This window comes from Aptenodytes patagonicus, chromosome 5 (assembly GCF_965638725.1).
Source record: "Aptenodytes patagonicus chromosome 5, bAptPat1.pri.cur, whole genome shotgun sequence".
Taxonomy (NCBI): domain Eukaryota; kingdom Metazoa; phylum Chordata; class Aves; order Sphenisciformes; family Spheniscidae; genus Aptenodytes; species Aptenodytes patagonicus.
This window is the reverse complement of record NC_134953.1, coordinates 73,130,789-73,147,296: the sequence shown is the minus strand read 5'-3', so window position 1 is coordinate 73,147,296 and position 16,508 is coordinate 73,130,789. Positions and strand designations below refer to the sequence as shown.

Below are 16,508 nucleotides of genomic sequence, written 5' to 3'. Positions count from 1 at the left end.
CAGATAAACAAGTTAAACAGAGTATTAAACATACTGCCCCCTAAAGAAAACCCCCTTTACTTCACATCCCAAAGCGTATGGTAAAATGTGGCATATTTGTGTTGGACAAGTAAGCCACGCAAGGCAATTCTTTTTTGTCTCTCAAGAAATGAGCATTCTAAATGAGGCCATAATGAGTTTTCTGCATCAGCTGGTTTCTAACTTTGGTAACGAACTGACATTTGAGGATACAAATATAAACGAGCTATTTTACTCACGCTCTCCCCTTCCTTCCATCGTGTTCTTCAATTAATCCTTAGAGTATTCGAAGTGAGGCTCACACAGTGCGTGTGTTCCGTCTAAAAGACCTTGAACAGCAGAGAGAGGAATTTTAAGAAAATGGGCTGTGGAAAAATTCAACGTGGAATATGATCTGTGGTTTGTATTTTCATTCATTGGGGTAAGGTAATTTAATTAAAAAGAGATTACGTCTGGAGGGAGACAAAGCAGGAAAGTGCGTTAGACTTTTGTTTGACTGTTTGCATCCCGCTTCTGGCAAAAAACGTTTCCAGGCCCCGTAGGGAACGAAGCGAGACCAGGGTTGGTAGATCCAGGTTAAGGGGTCAACCCTGCGTGTTTCTGAACTTCTGCTGTTATGCAGGCAGAAACAGGCAGAAGCCAGCGTAGCTATCGGACACCAATTGACCCTGTTTTCTGGGTATTGGAAAATGCCAGTTTTCTAGTGAAAAGCTATTATTTTTTGGTCCCTGGAAGTGACAGCAGCACGTGAAGACAAAATGCACCGCGCGTGTGGCAAAGGAGAGCGTAGCACCCTGTTCGCTCTGCGGTGGGTACCGAATTTCAGCTCCCCCAGAGCAAAATAAAGCCCTTTAGACCTTTCTTATTCCAGTGTCCTGGGTAAAAACATGGCTAAACGTGTTCAGAGGGAAAATCAAGCGAGAAAACAACGAAGGACTTCCGTGGCTTCACGTCGAGAGAAGCTGGGAGAGCGCCTCTGCGTAAACCAGTCTCGTGCAGAGTAGAACGGGTTACACCCGCGTATAAAATACGTATTTCTTCGTCAAGAGCGACTGAGCGTTTCAGTTACCCCCGGGCACAAAGGCAAGCGCCAGCCGCTCGCAGGGCGGGCTGCCGAGGGGCGGCCCCGCGCGGGACGGGCCGCCTGTCAGCCGCCCTGGGCGCCAGGCGGCGGTGACGGCCGGCGGGACCGTTACCGCCCGCGCCCCGCCCCGCCCCGCCAATAGCCGCCAGCCTGGCAGCCGCGGGGCCTGCTGGGAACTGAAGTCCCGCAGGGGGCGGCCCAGCGGCGCTCCCTCGGGCCGGCGCGGCGGGCCCGGCCGCCTGCCGCCCCCTCCTCTGACAGGCGCCGGTGGCGCGGCCTTCAAAGGGGCCAGCTGCCGTTGCTGACTGAACTGGAGCGTGGAACAAACGCTGGAAGGTGCTATGCTTTCCCGCCGGGTGTTCAGGGAGACATTTCGGGGCTGGCACTGACCATTTGTGGTTCCTGGCGGCCAGGTTGGAAACGCAGCTCGCCGCGAGGAAGAAAGTAAGCCGGGGATAGCCAAAATGATGAGAGGTTTCATCCAAACGCGACTAGCGGCCAAAAATCATCAGCTCCTCTCAATGCGCAGCACTGGGAGCAGGGGAAACGAACAGGGAACACAGGCTGTTTTTAAGTAATTCTTGTCACAGGTGTAGAAGTGACACAGGTTTAAGATGACCGCTTGCCACCCAAACTGAATTAATTTATAGCTGTTTCCAGTCTATTAATAACAGTAGTCTAAAAATCCCTTTTGCATCATTTCCTTCCTAGCAATACAGGACCGTAGAGGGACCTTCCAGGCCGTGGAGTTTGATCTCCGGCCATCACCGGCAAACCCTCACATAACCACATCCGCATCTAGCGCTGTTTTTGAGCCCATGAGGAATCTCACCCCACTCCGCCAGTCAGAAAGCCTGCGTCAAGCTCCCCTTTACTGGTGGTTAAGAACTTTTAATTTGCAACTTGAAAAATACATGAACAGTTTATACCTATTTGTTCCTGTAGTAACATTGTTTAGTTTAATAGTTGACTTCTCTGTTTCTCTGGTATTTCTTGCTTATACAGACTCAGCTGTCTGAATGACCATAGCCCTTTTAGACTCTCTCTGCAATAAGCTCTGCATCTTCTGAGCTCGTTCCCCTTGCCTCTTCGTGTACATTCACCTTCCAGGAGCAGACATTTGGAGCTGCACCCTGGGGTGCAGTAGGGTCTCAGCGGTACCTTCTACCTTCCCTGTCTGCTCTGAACAGTCCCCAGCTCCACACTACACTTATGGAGGTCTTTGGTCACACACCTGTATGGCACTGATGATTTTAGACATTCTAGGATTGGTAAATACCTCAGGGTCTTTTCCACAGTCCCTGGCAATTACTGTACACCCAGAAAGAGGCAAAGTCCCCGTTACTGGTCCAGGTTGCACCTTTCCAACACTTTACTCTCAGAAAACTCTCTTTCCTCAGTTAAGTTCTTTTCCACTCCAGTCCATATTCTTTCTAGTTTGTGTGAATGGAATTTTGCCACTTACCTTGCTACACAGCATCGACAGCTTAATGCCCGTCGTCCTGCTCTCCCTTCCCTACTTAGGCATTGCATAGAGGAATGAGGGACAGTTCTCAGCAAAGTACTCCAGTCTGCCCACAGAGTCCAGCAATGAAGCTCCTCTCTTTGATTCCTGCCTTGGCCAGGAAGGTCATCCAAAAGCCATCCTGTGTCTTCTTCACAGCCCCCTTCTGACCTGCCAGGGTTTTCTGCATGGCTGAGCATTGTCATGTTGCTCTGAAGTTCTGCAAAAAGCCTAGACAAAAGGCCAAAGACAGCACTGGTGTAAAGCAGGTGTGGAGGGAAGGAAGGCAGAAAACCTGTGGCAGGAATACAACAGTGACTTGTACCAACCTGGTATTCATTTCTAAGGCAATTAAGTTGAAGTGCATGTTTAAGTACTAGGTCAGAGCACAAGAGCCAGTCAGCCTCGATTTATATTCCATGCGGTTACCTGGGTACACTCTTATAAGGTAAAAAATAGGGTCCGTAGGTGGGCAAAAAGTTTTGTAAAAGCTCTGGCTTTCAGGATCAACTCATGGGTTAAGAGCTCTGCAGGTGCACAGTGCCGAATCAGCAACACAGCTCCCTTGCTGCAGGCCTGGAGGGGAGGAGCACTGCTCAGATGTACTGACAAGGCAGTAATTAACAGGATGGCAAAGACCCCCTGTTTTGTCCTGATGGGGAGTTCCTTAAATCTTTGCTTTAGTATGCTAAGGTCCTTTTTACAGAGTAAGCATTATCCAAACTTTTTTTGCAATTGTATGAATCCCCAATAAGACGGCTAGAGTTGCACCCTCTTCACACCAGGCTAAAAATGAATGTGTACAGCAGCTGACTACAATGCAAGGCCAGTGGTACCTTTCTGCTTTTGCTTCCTCTGGTTTCGAAGACTGAATTGCTTAAATCAATCTTCCTGCACACGAATTATATCCACTTCACTGAGAATTTCCTGCCCTACTTATTTTGTTGTGCTCCTTGTTATCCTGGTAATTGCTCTATATTTAATAAAGCTACTGTCCAGACTTAAACCCTTGTTATTTTAAAGCTTATACTTTGTATAAAAAAAATCATTGCATAAAACACAACTCATTCTGCCCATACTAGCAGTAACACCTGCCACGTATTTGCCTAGCTTGTGATAATGTAGCAAGAAGCTTACAAAAAGTATTCATATGAAATACCAACATAAAACAGAAATCCAGCCTAATAAAAAAAATTTATATAAATAAGGCTCAGACATCTCAGTGAAATAGCTGTTAAATCTATGGGAAATCTGACAGGTAGCACTTTGGTTGTATGAAGTGAGGCAAATGAAAAAGCGCAACATGCTGATGCACATAAGAATGGAAAAACACAGTTACGGACAGAAAAATGTCAGTAGCAGAAATCGCAACTGTATTTCAAACACTACATTAAGAAATTAGTGCTAGGTTTTTTCCCCACTTTGCTGGGAAGCTTTTTTCGCAGGAGTGAAGAACTGTCTATCACTGAAAAACCATCAAAAGCCTGATTTCGACGCCTCGGTGGCCCAGTGACCCACGTGGTGACTAGTGGTGACAGCGCGATTCACAGGCCCTTTGGCTGCAGGGGAGGCAGGAACCCGGCGCCTGCTAGACAGCTTTGCCCTGCAGTGGTCTCGGGGTCGGCACTGTACACTTCCGCTTCTCCTCATTCTCCAGACAATGTTTACAGGGGTAAGGCTGCCATCTTCTTAATAACAAGACAGTCCTGGCTGAAAAGTTGACTTCGGATACCTCGCCAGCCTCCCGTATGAGATTTTACTTCCCTGGACACTGTGCCTGGGAACTGGGCCCAGTACAGACTTCCCTGTGGAAGACAGCGTACCTAGGAGCCCACACAGCGCTCACACAACACCTTTTCAAGAGACAGGGGAGACCCGCACCCAGACCGAGGGAACATCCATCATAGACGCCTAGTCCACAAGCTGGAAAATATTTTCTGCAGGGACAACCCCAAATACCTCCTTCATTTCTAAAAATCCTAACTTATGCGTTATTTTTACAATAGATAAGATTCCCATCTTGTTTCCTGACAGCAGCAATCAAAATGTTCCAATGCAGTTGTGCTGAGCTCTCCCGTTTTCAACGTGGGGACAGTAAGAGCCTTCTCCACACCTGCCCATGGAGATTTCTGCTCAGTCCTACACAGACTTTCTGGGTTGTCGTGGATTTCCCCTTAAAAGCACTGTTGTAACATCCTTACATCACCTTCCCATCAAGAGGTTTTCTTAGAAGCCAAGGTCAGTAAGGTTCAGGACCATGTATACACTCAATAAAGAACAGAGGAGCAGAGGCTTAGTCACAAACCCACCTTGGTATCAGGAGTCCAGCCAAACCATTCTGTTCCTTTATGGTTTTCTTCTAAAAAAAATATTCTGAGCATGCACAGAGATCTACGCAACACTTGGACAGTGGCAAGCTCTTGAAGGGTGTCCACCTTTGCTAACCATAGCCATTTTGGGGAATGATCGTACTTCAGAGGCGTTCGGGCGGACCATTCAGTGAGTTTCTAGGGCGGTGAAGTTTTTCCACCAGATATCCAGTAGGCAGGCAGAGTTAGCCAGTAGCAGGCAGTTTTAGCCTGCTTTAGAAACATCCAGATTTCTAAGATTTGTAAAGCACCCATGTCCTGGTAAATACTGGCATCTTCTTTACACGTTACAGTTCTGGTATAACTGCCAGAACCGATACCAGGTGTGGAAGACCAGAACATGGCGTTTCTTCCATTGATCAGCCACGGAGGATGCTGCTCCTCAGCCCACTGAAAGCACCACGGACCCAGAGAAGGGTGTTTTCTGCAGTTCTCAGTCACTGGTGCCAGTGGGGGGCTTACGGGTTCTCTCTCTGCTCACAGACACTGAACTATGAGGAAACCAGAAGAAATCATGACAACCCTACGCTTTGTGTGTAAATATGAAAGATCAAAGGATGCACATGTCGTTTGGCAGACCGTGGTTGCAAACAGTACCACCGACTGCGAGAAAGGAACCACAGTTACAGCAGGGTAAGCGTACCGGTCGCACATTAGATGACCCTGGCTCCCCTCTTTTGGTATAAAACAAAACCAAACAGATATTCACAGGTGAACGTGAGCAGACATGACGTTCAAAAGTTATGCATTAAGGTTGTAACAGTTAAACTGACCTTTTAAAAATTTGCTCAGCTCTAAATTGGTTGACAAGGCTCTGAGCAGAGACGCTCTCAAGAACAGGTCTGCTGTAACTTTACTTTCTCTCCAACTGCTCTGGTGGTCACATAATTCAGAAAAACATTGAACAATGTTTTTTGCCTGTAAATGTTATAACTATAATTAGTAGAGATACATCTAAATTTGATCAGCATCCAACTATACTATAAATACTATATATTTAATGAACCGGCTTAGAAACATTTTTCAATTTGTTTTTGTGACAACCTTTGGTTAAAAGTAGTGTATTTCCAAACTTTCAAGTGCACATAATACAGAAACGTGATTGTGTGCTATTAAAACAGACCCCCAGATTCTAGCCTCTAATGAAAATAGTATTTATCAGTCAGGGATTTTTAGTGGAATTTTCATACAGCTTGTGCAATAATACATACTATGAAAAAAATTCTTTTGTTCAAATTACTGTCAAAACCTCCTTTTTTGCTGATGCTGATATGAAAACCAGTAAAAAAAAATATTGCAAGTATTAATAATTAACTCTAGAAGGATTTAAAGGCAAAATCTACTAATACATAAACAACAAATACTCATGGTTGGTCTTGCATACATTATCTGACATATTATGTGACTGGTACAGTCCAAATTTCTCATTCCCTACTGCTCTTAAATATTTTCCAAGTGTATTGTTCTTACTGTGTTCTGCAGGTGACATTTCTTACACACGCTGTTCCACACCATATAAATGTGCCATCTACTGGCAAACGAATGCAACTAGAGCATTTTGTTACAGAGAAGCTAGGTGAAGGTGGGATCATGATTCATTTTAGTTTACAGGTTTTTGTAGTAATCTGGAACATAAAAAATCAAGAAAAGTCAGGGTTGAGTTCTGTTAGTCAATAGGTGGTTGCAGAATTAAGACCAGTTTAATAACTTCAGACATAATGCTAGGCATGCCCTAAAGCATAGCTTTGGGTTGTACAAATCCCGAGGAAAAAAGCATTGGTGTTGATATTTCAAGTTTCCTTGTGTGGCTTTAAAAAAGACCAACTGATTTACGAGACTTTAGGGAGTTATTTTTCCCCCAGCATTCGCTGCAGTACTTGCCTTGGCAGGAAACGTACCTTGCAGCCGACCCAGTCCCATTACGAAATCCTCTTCCAGAATGAGTGAGCTATGGGTGCTTTGGCCATGGGAGGTGGCTCTCGGATGCGGATGTCCTCCTGGAGCCAAGTCCCTGCGTTACGTCCTGAACCACGGGGCAGATACTGCTATAGAAGTAGAACCGCACTCCTGACATGAACTAACGTGCTAACATTAACAAACTGCATCACTACCTTATACACCTTGTATCACGCAGCCCTTAGAATGATTCTGCCACCACGATCTTGTTTCTGGTACAACATAATGTTTTTACTAAGGCTACCTGCTCAGCTCCTCTCTTAGTTTTTCCCACCGGTAAGCAAGCTTGCCAGATGCATACTTCCCGATATATACGGTAAGAGAATAAAGGGAAATAAAGATAATGTATTTACTGGAGGAACTTAATTGTAATTTTTTTTTTTAAGGTGGTAGTTGAAAAGAGAGATTATTTTATAAACTCTGGGCATTTATGAAATAACCAAATATTGATTGCTTAACCTCAATTAACACACCTGTGAGACAGGTGAATTAGGTTGTTTTACTCATCCAAGGTGTTACCTGTCATTAATGGCGTCCTGACACCTAGATCCCCGCTTTATGCAAACATCAAGTAGAAAGATGACAGTGAAGATGGAAGAAATTGAAAGGGCATCCCAATCAAGCATTCATTTTGTTGAACTGACTATTACTTAGATAACTATATACACATTCAAAGTAGCAGTGTAGATACTCAGTAAAGAACAATACTTCCAGTAGAAGACAGTTCTTGTGATATTGCTGTGTAGACCAAAGCATTGATATGCCACTAAATGTAAATGAGAAGGTGTTGGATTTTTTTTTTTATTTAATCGAATTATCTTGATAGTGGAAAAATGTCAGAAAGTTAATCAAGCCTTTCCAGCACTCCAGTTTTCTCTTTATTGCACTGATCACCAGTATTTCTTCCTGTAACTGACCGGACACACTCAGAACGTACTGCACTACATGCCAGGCTGCTGAGACCTTGCTGCATTTGAGTCAATATACCTACAGCTGTGTCCTTTCGTCTTCCACAGCACCTTGGAAGCAAAGGCAAAGGAAGAAGTCTCTGACCTCTACCTCCCAGCAAAGGAAAACATCCGTTACTGTGGTTGCGTATGTATGGGAACAGATCACTGACCTCCGTCCTCAAACTCCTTCCAACTAGAACAACCTTTTCGCCCTAAAGAGCTTTTGTGCTGCAACCACGTCCACGTGTCGGGCAAAGTGTTGTCTCTACCTTGTCCTTAGTGAAGACGCCTCATCCTCAGGCAGGCTGCTTCTCAACACGAAGAGCAGAATTTGCGATTAGATTGTTACTGTGTAATCTATCAAAATCTAAATCTTGTAAGCTGAGCACTAACAAGGAATGTGCAAGTTTGTCACTGGGTCTTTCCTACGTGTTTCACTGACCATAAGCTAATGCAAATGAACACCACAGATACGTTGCTTTTAAAATTTAAAGCAAAGAGCCACGTAAACACAATTTTTAGAAATACATGTTTGCAAAAACATTTGTATTTGACCCTCTGAGGGAGGGAACAGGACAACCAGACTGTAAGGATTCTAAAGGAAATTTTACTGGCTTTGAAATAGACTATTGGGAACTCATGCCAATGATTTCATGGAAACCTCAAGCTGCTGTTATCCCACTGAGGTAGGAACTTTTTGTAGTAGTGAATTATAAGAATAAACTACATTTTCAATATATGCAAGTTTCCTTCAGGCAGGCATCCCTTTTTGGAGTAGACAAAAAAAAAAGGCAACAACAAAAGGTCAAAATGTGACTAGACCTCAGATTTAATTCAAACTTTTATTCATCATCAAATTCAAAAGTTAGGAAGGGAAGCTATCTTGAGATCCTATCTTGCCCCGAGATACCCGTCTTATCCTTCTAAAAACCCCAACACTTCACATAATTCCTATGTAAGATGACAAGTATTTACTACCTGTAAGACATTTAAACGTCCTTGTGGAGCTCTAACCCTTTTACTGGCAGCGATCGCTGCCCAGCCTGACATTAGACTCTCATGCTCTACCCCTTCTGTCAGAGGCCTCAAATGAGTCGATTCCTCAAGCTGCCAACTAAAAACATTTTTAAAACGTGTGCAAGACCCACACTTGTAAAACTCTGGTGGTCATACAACTTTTTTTTTTTTTGTCAAACACATCCAGATCAGCTATACACACCCCAGCTGGAGAATGGAATCGTCTTTTTACCAGTTTCTTATGGAATGGTTCTCAAATTCTTATCTGGGATAAGTCCTCCTTACACACAGCAAATGAGAAGAACAGATATGAATGACACCTTCAAATCTGCTGCTTGTCATGCTATGTTCGCATGGGAGCTGTAGTAAAAGCAGAAGACGATCTTTTTGTGGTTTCTTAGCTCAGCTTTAGGAAAAGTACAAAGGTCTTTAAAATGTAATATAGCATTTGTACTACGAAACCAAGAAGAACACAAACCCACAGTCAGTAGGCGTAGAGCAGCAGAGGCAAAGAGGCCGAAGCTCCGCTCGGAAAGCGGGAAGAGGAGCTGCGTTACAGACAGCAGGTACCAGAGCCTCTCCGAACAACACTTGCAGAAAAAGCCTCAAGACAGACAACGCCAAGACCATGAACAGCCTTTACTTCTATCAGTTGTTTCACAGCACAATGAGACACAGCACACAGTTTGTACAGCGGGATCTGCAGACAGCTTAAAAACAGGCAATTATCTTTAATAAAAAGCATCGAGTCTGAACGTGAAAATACGAAGACAAACAATATTGCAGCTAATGATCACCTTGCTTGCCTTTGATTGTCTAAGAAGTCAACTCACTGACTTCTCATAGTGCCTTCAATGTTCTCCACACCACCTTCTCCAAACACCCTAGGTAGTGTAGAGCTTAATGGGTCCCAACTAACGTGTGCAGTATGTTTCATAACCTTTTCCTCTTGCTTTCAAGCCCTGTTTGCAGCGTGTGGGGAGATGCAACGACTCTCATCATACAACATTCTGATTCACAAAGAAGCAGCGCAAGTGTTGTACATAATTTAATTTGCACTTCTGTATATAAATGTTTACTATATTGCACACTATTGCAGCACTTAAAAACATCTAATTATTTGCAAAAATTAGTAAAATACTTTAAAGGATTTAAAAATAAGGGTTTTAATGCAACTGACAAGATAATAAAAAAGCAATTTACTTAATGAGATACAATCCTTTATGTTGGAAATGAAAGTTACATACAACTAGAGTACAATTAAAATATACCATATAGTTCAACACTTAATTCCTCAAATGTGTAAAATTAACAAGCTTCTACTGTCATAGATATACAATTTTTCCATATTGTGAAAAGGATTTTTCAAATTAAATACAGGTAACATAATATTCTGTAGTTATATTTTATGACTGTGTTTAAATGAGAGGGTTGTATAATACTCACATTGTCAAATGTACTCACTAATGCCTTGGAAATTGCACACTTCCCCTCCTTTTCCAAAATAGAATCTCATTTCCATACTGAAGTCTATTATGCCATATTGGAAAAGTATTTTACTTTCTAACAGGATTTTCATAAAATTAAAAAATAGCATAGTATCATGGCATTAAGATGACTTTTCCACTTATGCCCACGTAGAATTTAATCTGGGTATCAGACAGACACGTCAGAACCAATTTCCTAGACTTTTGTCTTATTGTACACGCAAGATGAATGATTACAGTATTTTACAAAACAGAAAAATCTCCGAACCTTACTAGAATTATAAATGTAATGATTAAAAATTAAAATCATAACAGAATCAAATTGTGATCTCCAACATTTATTAAAATCTTTTAAAGTTCATAAACGACAACAAAGTTACTGTAGAATTTATCGCATACAGCTAGCATACAGCAGCATGTCCTTGGTCTAAATGAAATACAAAAGATTTTAACATTTTCATACAAAGGATTTCTTTAAATTTATTAATGTGACGATATATCTTTGTTACATAAAATTTGCTACAGCAAAGTATCTTATACTTTTCTTGCACATATGTAAATATGGGTGGACAAAGACTGCATTCAGTGTCAGCCTCCTAACGACGTTGTGCAAAAATGCTCAACAACCTAAACACACAGAATGTTGAATGGTACCTTTCATACTCTTTTGTAAAACGTCTACAAAGGCTTTTCTTAAAGGAGTGTCATACAGATTAAAAGGAAGGAATGCCAGCGGTTTATTTGCACCGACATTCAAACAAATACAATGGCTATGTATCAATATAGCTCTTCTTTTTTTAAAAACAATTCATCCTTGTATGCATGTAAATTTACCATAAAATACGAGTCTGGTTTAAACTGTTTAGATGTGCCGTTTTAAGACAGGTCACTGAGACAGCCAGAATCAAGTGTACAAATAAAAACTACTACGAATAAGTTTAAAAGCAACCCCCCAAAAAGTGCTGAGCCACTGATTATTAACATTGAAATAAATGTGTAAAAGTGCCCAAAGCTAGCACATGGTAGCAATACCTTTTAAGTCAGTTGGTGAGAGTATACAAAACATAATTAAGCCCAAATACTTATATCTGTGTGACCATACATTCTGTTTGATTGGAAGGAAGTAGGTTAGAAATGAAGACACAACGCAACTAAAATAAACCCAGCTGTTGCAGTTTTTAAACTTTGTCTCTTTTCTTCGTGAATGAAGTGCTGTAATTAAAAAGAAAATGATTGTAGCAGTACTCCATCCGCAGTTTACTAATATAGTATACCAGAATAAAAACTTGGCAATAACCTCTTATTCTTAACAGCTAACAAAAAATAACCGTGTTCATCCAGCGATGCATCTGAAACATTATTTTGCATTTGCTAAACCATTTGTTTTTCATAGCTAATGGCAGAGCGCATTTTGCTTTTTGTGGTGCGGTGGTTTTTATTTTAATGGATGCCTTTTTTAATCAAAAAAGGCTCAAAACAAGGAATACTTTGGGAGCCCAAACATCGGCTTTAAAAAAAAAAAAAAAAAAAAAGAGAGAAAACGTGAATCAAAATGAATCATATTCTCTACAATACTGACCAAAACTTCCTTTAAGAGTTTAGGGTTCATGTTCTTAAAAAAGCCATTTCATACCTGCCAACTGAAATGCTGGTAAGTTGACTTGGTTAAATATGGTCCAAAATCCAGACCAGGTGGAATTACTCCCTCTCACGAGACTGTAAGCTTCCCATGGTACAGTCTGGTTATGGCAATTTACCTACTGCCTAGGTGGGAAATACAAAGGAAGGAGGCAGTGACGAAAACTGCAGGGATGTAGAAAACCAAGGCACGGGGTCTAGCTACTGTCCCCTACTTAAGCCATCCAATTGATTCTACTGAATTTTGGTCAGTCTCCAAGAAGAAATGTTTTTAAGTTAATTTAGCAGACATTTATATGGCGATAAATACTACCTTCAAAAATGCTAGAAATGTTGGCTAGGTTTAGTCTGAGCTACTAAAAAATTATTATAAATTGTAGCATCAGACACAAGACAGACAAGAATTATTGGCTGGCACAGACTAGAAGCAACATTTATCTTTCACTTCAGTCTAAATCACACTAGCCGCAACACCTTCCATTTCACTCACACAAATAATACATTATTCAAAATAAAATGGAGCATTCTTGGGTAAAAAACTACTTCATTTTAAAGGGGGAAAATGAACAATACACAGAAACAAAGAACGACAGAAACCAAAGTTAAGTAGGAAAGTGGTCTATTATTCTGTGTTACTGCACAAACAGTGCTTGCTTAATTGTGCCTAGTTAGAAGGGTTGGTGCAAACTGCACACATGGAAGATGGCAATAAAGACCTCAGTCAGCTTTGTGGAATGAAGTAACTAGGTAACTGTTTTGACATATGATGGTCTCAGCTCCACCTCATCTGTTAACAGAGTGCAAAGATCCCAATGTGAGCCCTGATGTCATCTTGTCCTCTTACTCCTACTAAAAATCAGCAAATTCTTTTGCACATTTTTCTGTTAGAGACGCACGAATATCTTCTTCTTCATAGTCATCAAAGTTGCTGGTATCTCCAGGGCCTCTGCACTTTGGTATGAACGGAGCTTCTACCTGTATTTGGGGGGGGGGGGGAAGCACATGAAATGTTATCGGCCTAATACCTTTAGATTTAACACTGTGATAACAAGCACAACAATATTCCCATTACTCCTCAAATCCTGCCAAGAAACCAGATACTACAGTGAACCAGCTTAAAGTCGTGGCACAGAAATAAAACCAGCCTAAGAAGGTGCAGGCCTAGAGGTATGAATGTAAGTTGAAAAAGACTAACATCTCACAGACAAACATCAATACAAAATTACTTCCACTTTAAAACAAAGTTTAGCCTCTTCTTGCAGAACAGACCCTGCTCTCAGCTCATCAGCTGCGTGGTGTGGCTCCCAGCGCAGCGAGGGCCGCATGTGATAGTCGCATGGTCACGGCGGAAGCAGAAAAGTAGTTGGATTGCCATCAACGGTACTCAAAAATCTCAGGGCTGTTTGGAACCCCTCTCCTCTTACTTACCCACAATCCTCTATTTCCAAATAAAAACTAACCTAATACAAGTTTAGAACAATTTGTTCTGCGTCTCCTACACAGTTCTTCCTAGGACCTAACTGTAAGTGAGAAGCAAAAGCCTTCTCAAAACTAGGCCACAACTGAGAGACAAGCAGGGACTTGAAGGGGTCACTAAAAGGTTGTACAGAAAAGCCAGTGCAGCCCTAATTAACGATGGAAAACCCCTTCTGGTAAAGACTGCCTGCATATCCTCTCCAATCCACATATATACTCGATTAGCCTTGAGATTCAGTGCATCTCATGTCAACTGTACGGTAGTAAGCCATTCACACTCAGGTACTGGAACCAGTCATGGAATAGTTTGGGTTGGAAGGGACCTCTAAAGGTCATCTAGTTGTTTTCCAGGACCCTCTTAACTGCTGCTTCTTAAAGTTGAGGGAGCCTGCAGCTTTTTGAGGTTGGCCTTAAAAAATAAAATCCTTGGGTCTGGCTACAACTTAACAGTCTCAATCTTTCTGTCCCAATTAGTGCACTTCAGCCTCTACTCATCTTGGAAGTTAAACTAATGATGACCTTAAATGAAAATACGGGTCTGCACAGGGACATACCTGCATTTTTACTGGCTAACAGCTCATGCTGTCCCTACACAATCAGGGCAAAAAAAAAAAAGAAAAAAGAAAAAAAGAAAAAAATAAAGAAGGAGTTGCTCCCAACTTGCCAACACTGAAATGCTATTTTAGGGAACAGACTACCAAATTCCACCTTCACTTAGCTAATATTAATTCAAATCTTAATCCTTCTAGTCTGTCACACCTCATAAAGTTCAAAATTAAGCTTAATAACTTTTAAAAATAACCTAAATTTTAGAATCAACTGCATGCTGAAAGAAGGAATAAGCAGGGTTTGGAGTTGATGGGAGGCAATGATGAAGGATGGATGGTAAGGAAGGGACCAGAGAGAATGGAAGACCAGGGAGAAGGAGAGATACTCTACTGAAACACGTCTAGGACAAACTGGAGTTGGAGGCATGATTATCAGCACCGCATTCCTCTTTTTCATTTGACAGGTGCCTGATTTATCCACCTTTATGGTAAGCAAAATTATAGCAAAATTATTGAGGTTATGCAAATTTAAACCTGGAAACACAAAGTAATCAGAGAAGTATCTCTCTCTGGGACGTCCCAAGGAGTATGTGTGCCAGAGGCAGCACGGTGGGGAGACAGATAAGCAGGGCAGGCATGGCTCCAGCTGAGGCAGGCGATCAGATCACACTGCAACCACGGAACTGCTCAGTGCCTCGGGTAGATTACTGATGGCGGGGGGGCGTGTGGTGTGTGGAAGTCAGTAAATTAAAGAGGTACAGCACAGACTAATACAAATTAAACTCTGCTGACTTTGAGTGATAACACTATACACCCCCAAGAAATAACACTAACTTTCTGCATTTATAGCCTGTGCTACAACTGTCACATGTGTATCCTTTTGTTCCTAAAACAATATACGTGTTTAGGTGATTTATCCTGAGAGAATACACAGTCTGGGCACACACCTAGCCTACAAAGCCACACATTTGCCAGTATCTGAATTCTGTCTCTGTGTCTTCTCAAATGGATTTTCAATTACTTCCTTACAACAAAGCTCAGAGCACAAGAAATATCTTATTTACTGCTGGAATTTTAGAACATGTTCAAATGAGATGCCTCAGACTTTTTCCTATTATCTTTGCTAAGGAAATCGCTAAAAAGAGATTGCAGGAGGTAACACTGGTTTATAGTAGAAATACCTGTTTGGCCCTAAGTACGACCATATTATCAGGCAGCGTTTTAATAAACAGCTACACAAACACACAAAGAAAACAAGATTTGATCTTATCTGAAATATTAAGTAGTTGGCTGGTTCACTTATGACTATAGCATAACAAATTATTCACATTACATTAGCTGCCAAGGAACATTACGTTTATTCAGGAAAATACATGCTGAGGTAACAGCCACTGTGAAAAGCTGGTATAAACCCAAAGTTTGTTGCTGTATTTCTATGACTGCTTAAATGATATTACAATCCATACTGTTGTTTCAGACCCTTAGTGTTACAGTATTTATTCCTTGTACTTAGAAGCTTCAAACTTACTCAGCATGAGTTTTCGCAATCCTTTAAAACTAGCAATAGCTATTCTGTCTGTACTAGTAGTTCACGTTTTAAAGTATTTCTTGTTTCTGTGAAAGTAATACTCTACAGCAGTGCACTAGCAATGCTAAGAATATTTAGCACACTATTAAAACATCTGATTTAATATTATGGGGCCTGGGTGTCCCCAAACAGCATACTGGGGAATGAAACTCAGGGCATATAAAACTGCCTTGTAAACAGGCATTAAGAAAGCAAAGAACAGATAATTACAATTCTCCAATGGGGAACCTTCTCTTAAAACATCTATACTTCACAGAAAGAATACAAGACATGTTAATTGTACCCTGTCTTCTAGTAATTAATACATCAGTGAATACTACAACAACTGCACTGTCAGTTTGTGTAGCCAAACCACCAGTTTCTTTTTAGGAACTATTGTTACTATTTACGTTTGGCCTTTAAAATACTGCTGTTACAGCAGCAAGTTCATGCCTCTATAACCAACACTGTTAGCATTCCAACAATGCAAACCAATTCCTTGAAATGTTATCGCTTGACTCCAACCTTTTTACCAATATCTAGACACAAAATTATTTCCCCACCTGAGTCTTCTGGGACAACACCGATGAAGTTATTTTAGTCTTTTATTGTTGGCTATTGAAAAACCAAGAATTCAGAGGTTGTACTTAAGAGAACAAATAATTTCTTAGGAATCGGTTTTTCGTAACTCACTAATCCACAGATATTTAACTTTGACTCTACTTTGAAGGGGAGAGGGAGCTTTGGAGCTACTGGAAGACAAACCTAGACTGAATTGTCATCATCCTCATCCCTTTCCCCAGTTTCCTGTCCCAGCTCTGCTTCATTCATCCTGGCAGCCACTAATGTGCTCCTCTCAAACCGATAGGTTAATGGCTGCTTGTGCTCCGAACA

The 16,508-nt window shown here is 41.5% G+C and overlaps 1 protein-coding gene across 4 annotated transcripts in view; it reads right to left on the bottom strand.

Moving 5' to 3' along the window:
• Positions 1 to 9,933: 9,933 nt before the first annotated feature.
• PRKACB (protein kinase cAMP-activated catalytic subunit beta) overlaps positions 9,934 to 16,508 on the bottom strand; it is a 76,382-nt gene continuing 69,807 nt past the window's right edge. For all 4 annotated transcript variants that reach the window (XM_076340508.1, XM_076340507.1, XM_076340509.1 and 1 more), the window contains exon 10: positions 9,934 to 12,998. In XM_076340508.1, coding sequence (XP_076196623.1) covers positions 12,873 to 12,998 — 126 coding nt within the window. In that variant the 3' untranslated portion in view covers positions 9,934 to 12,872. The remainder of the gene's footprint in view (positions 12,999 to 16,508) is intronic.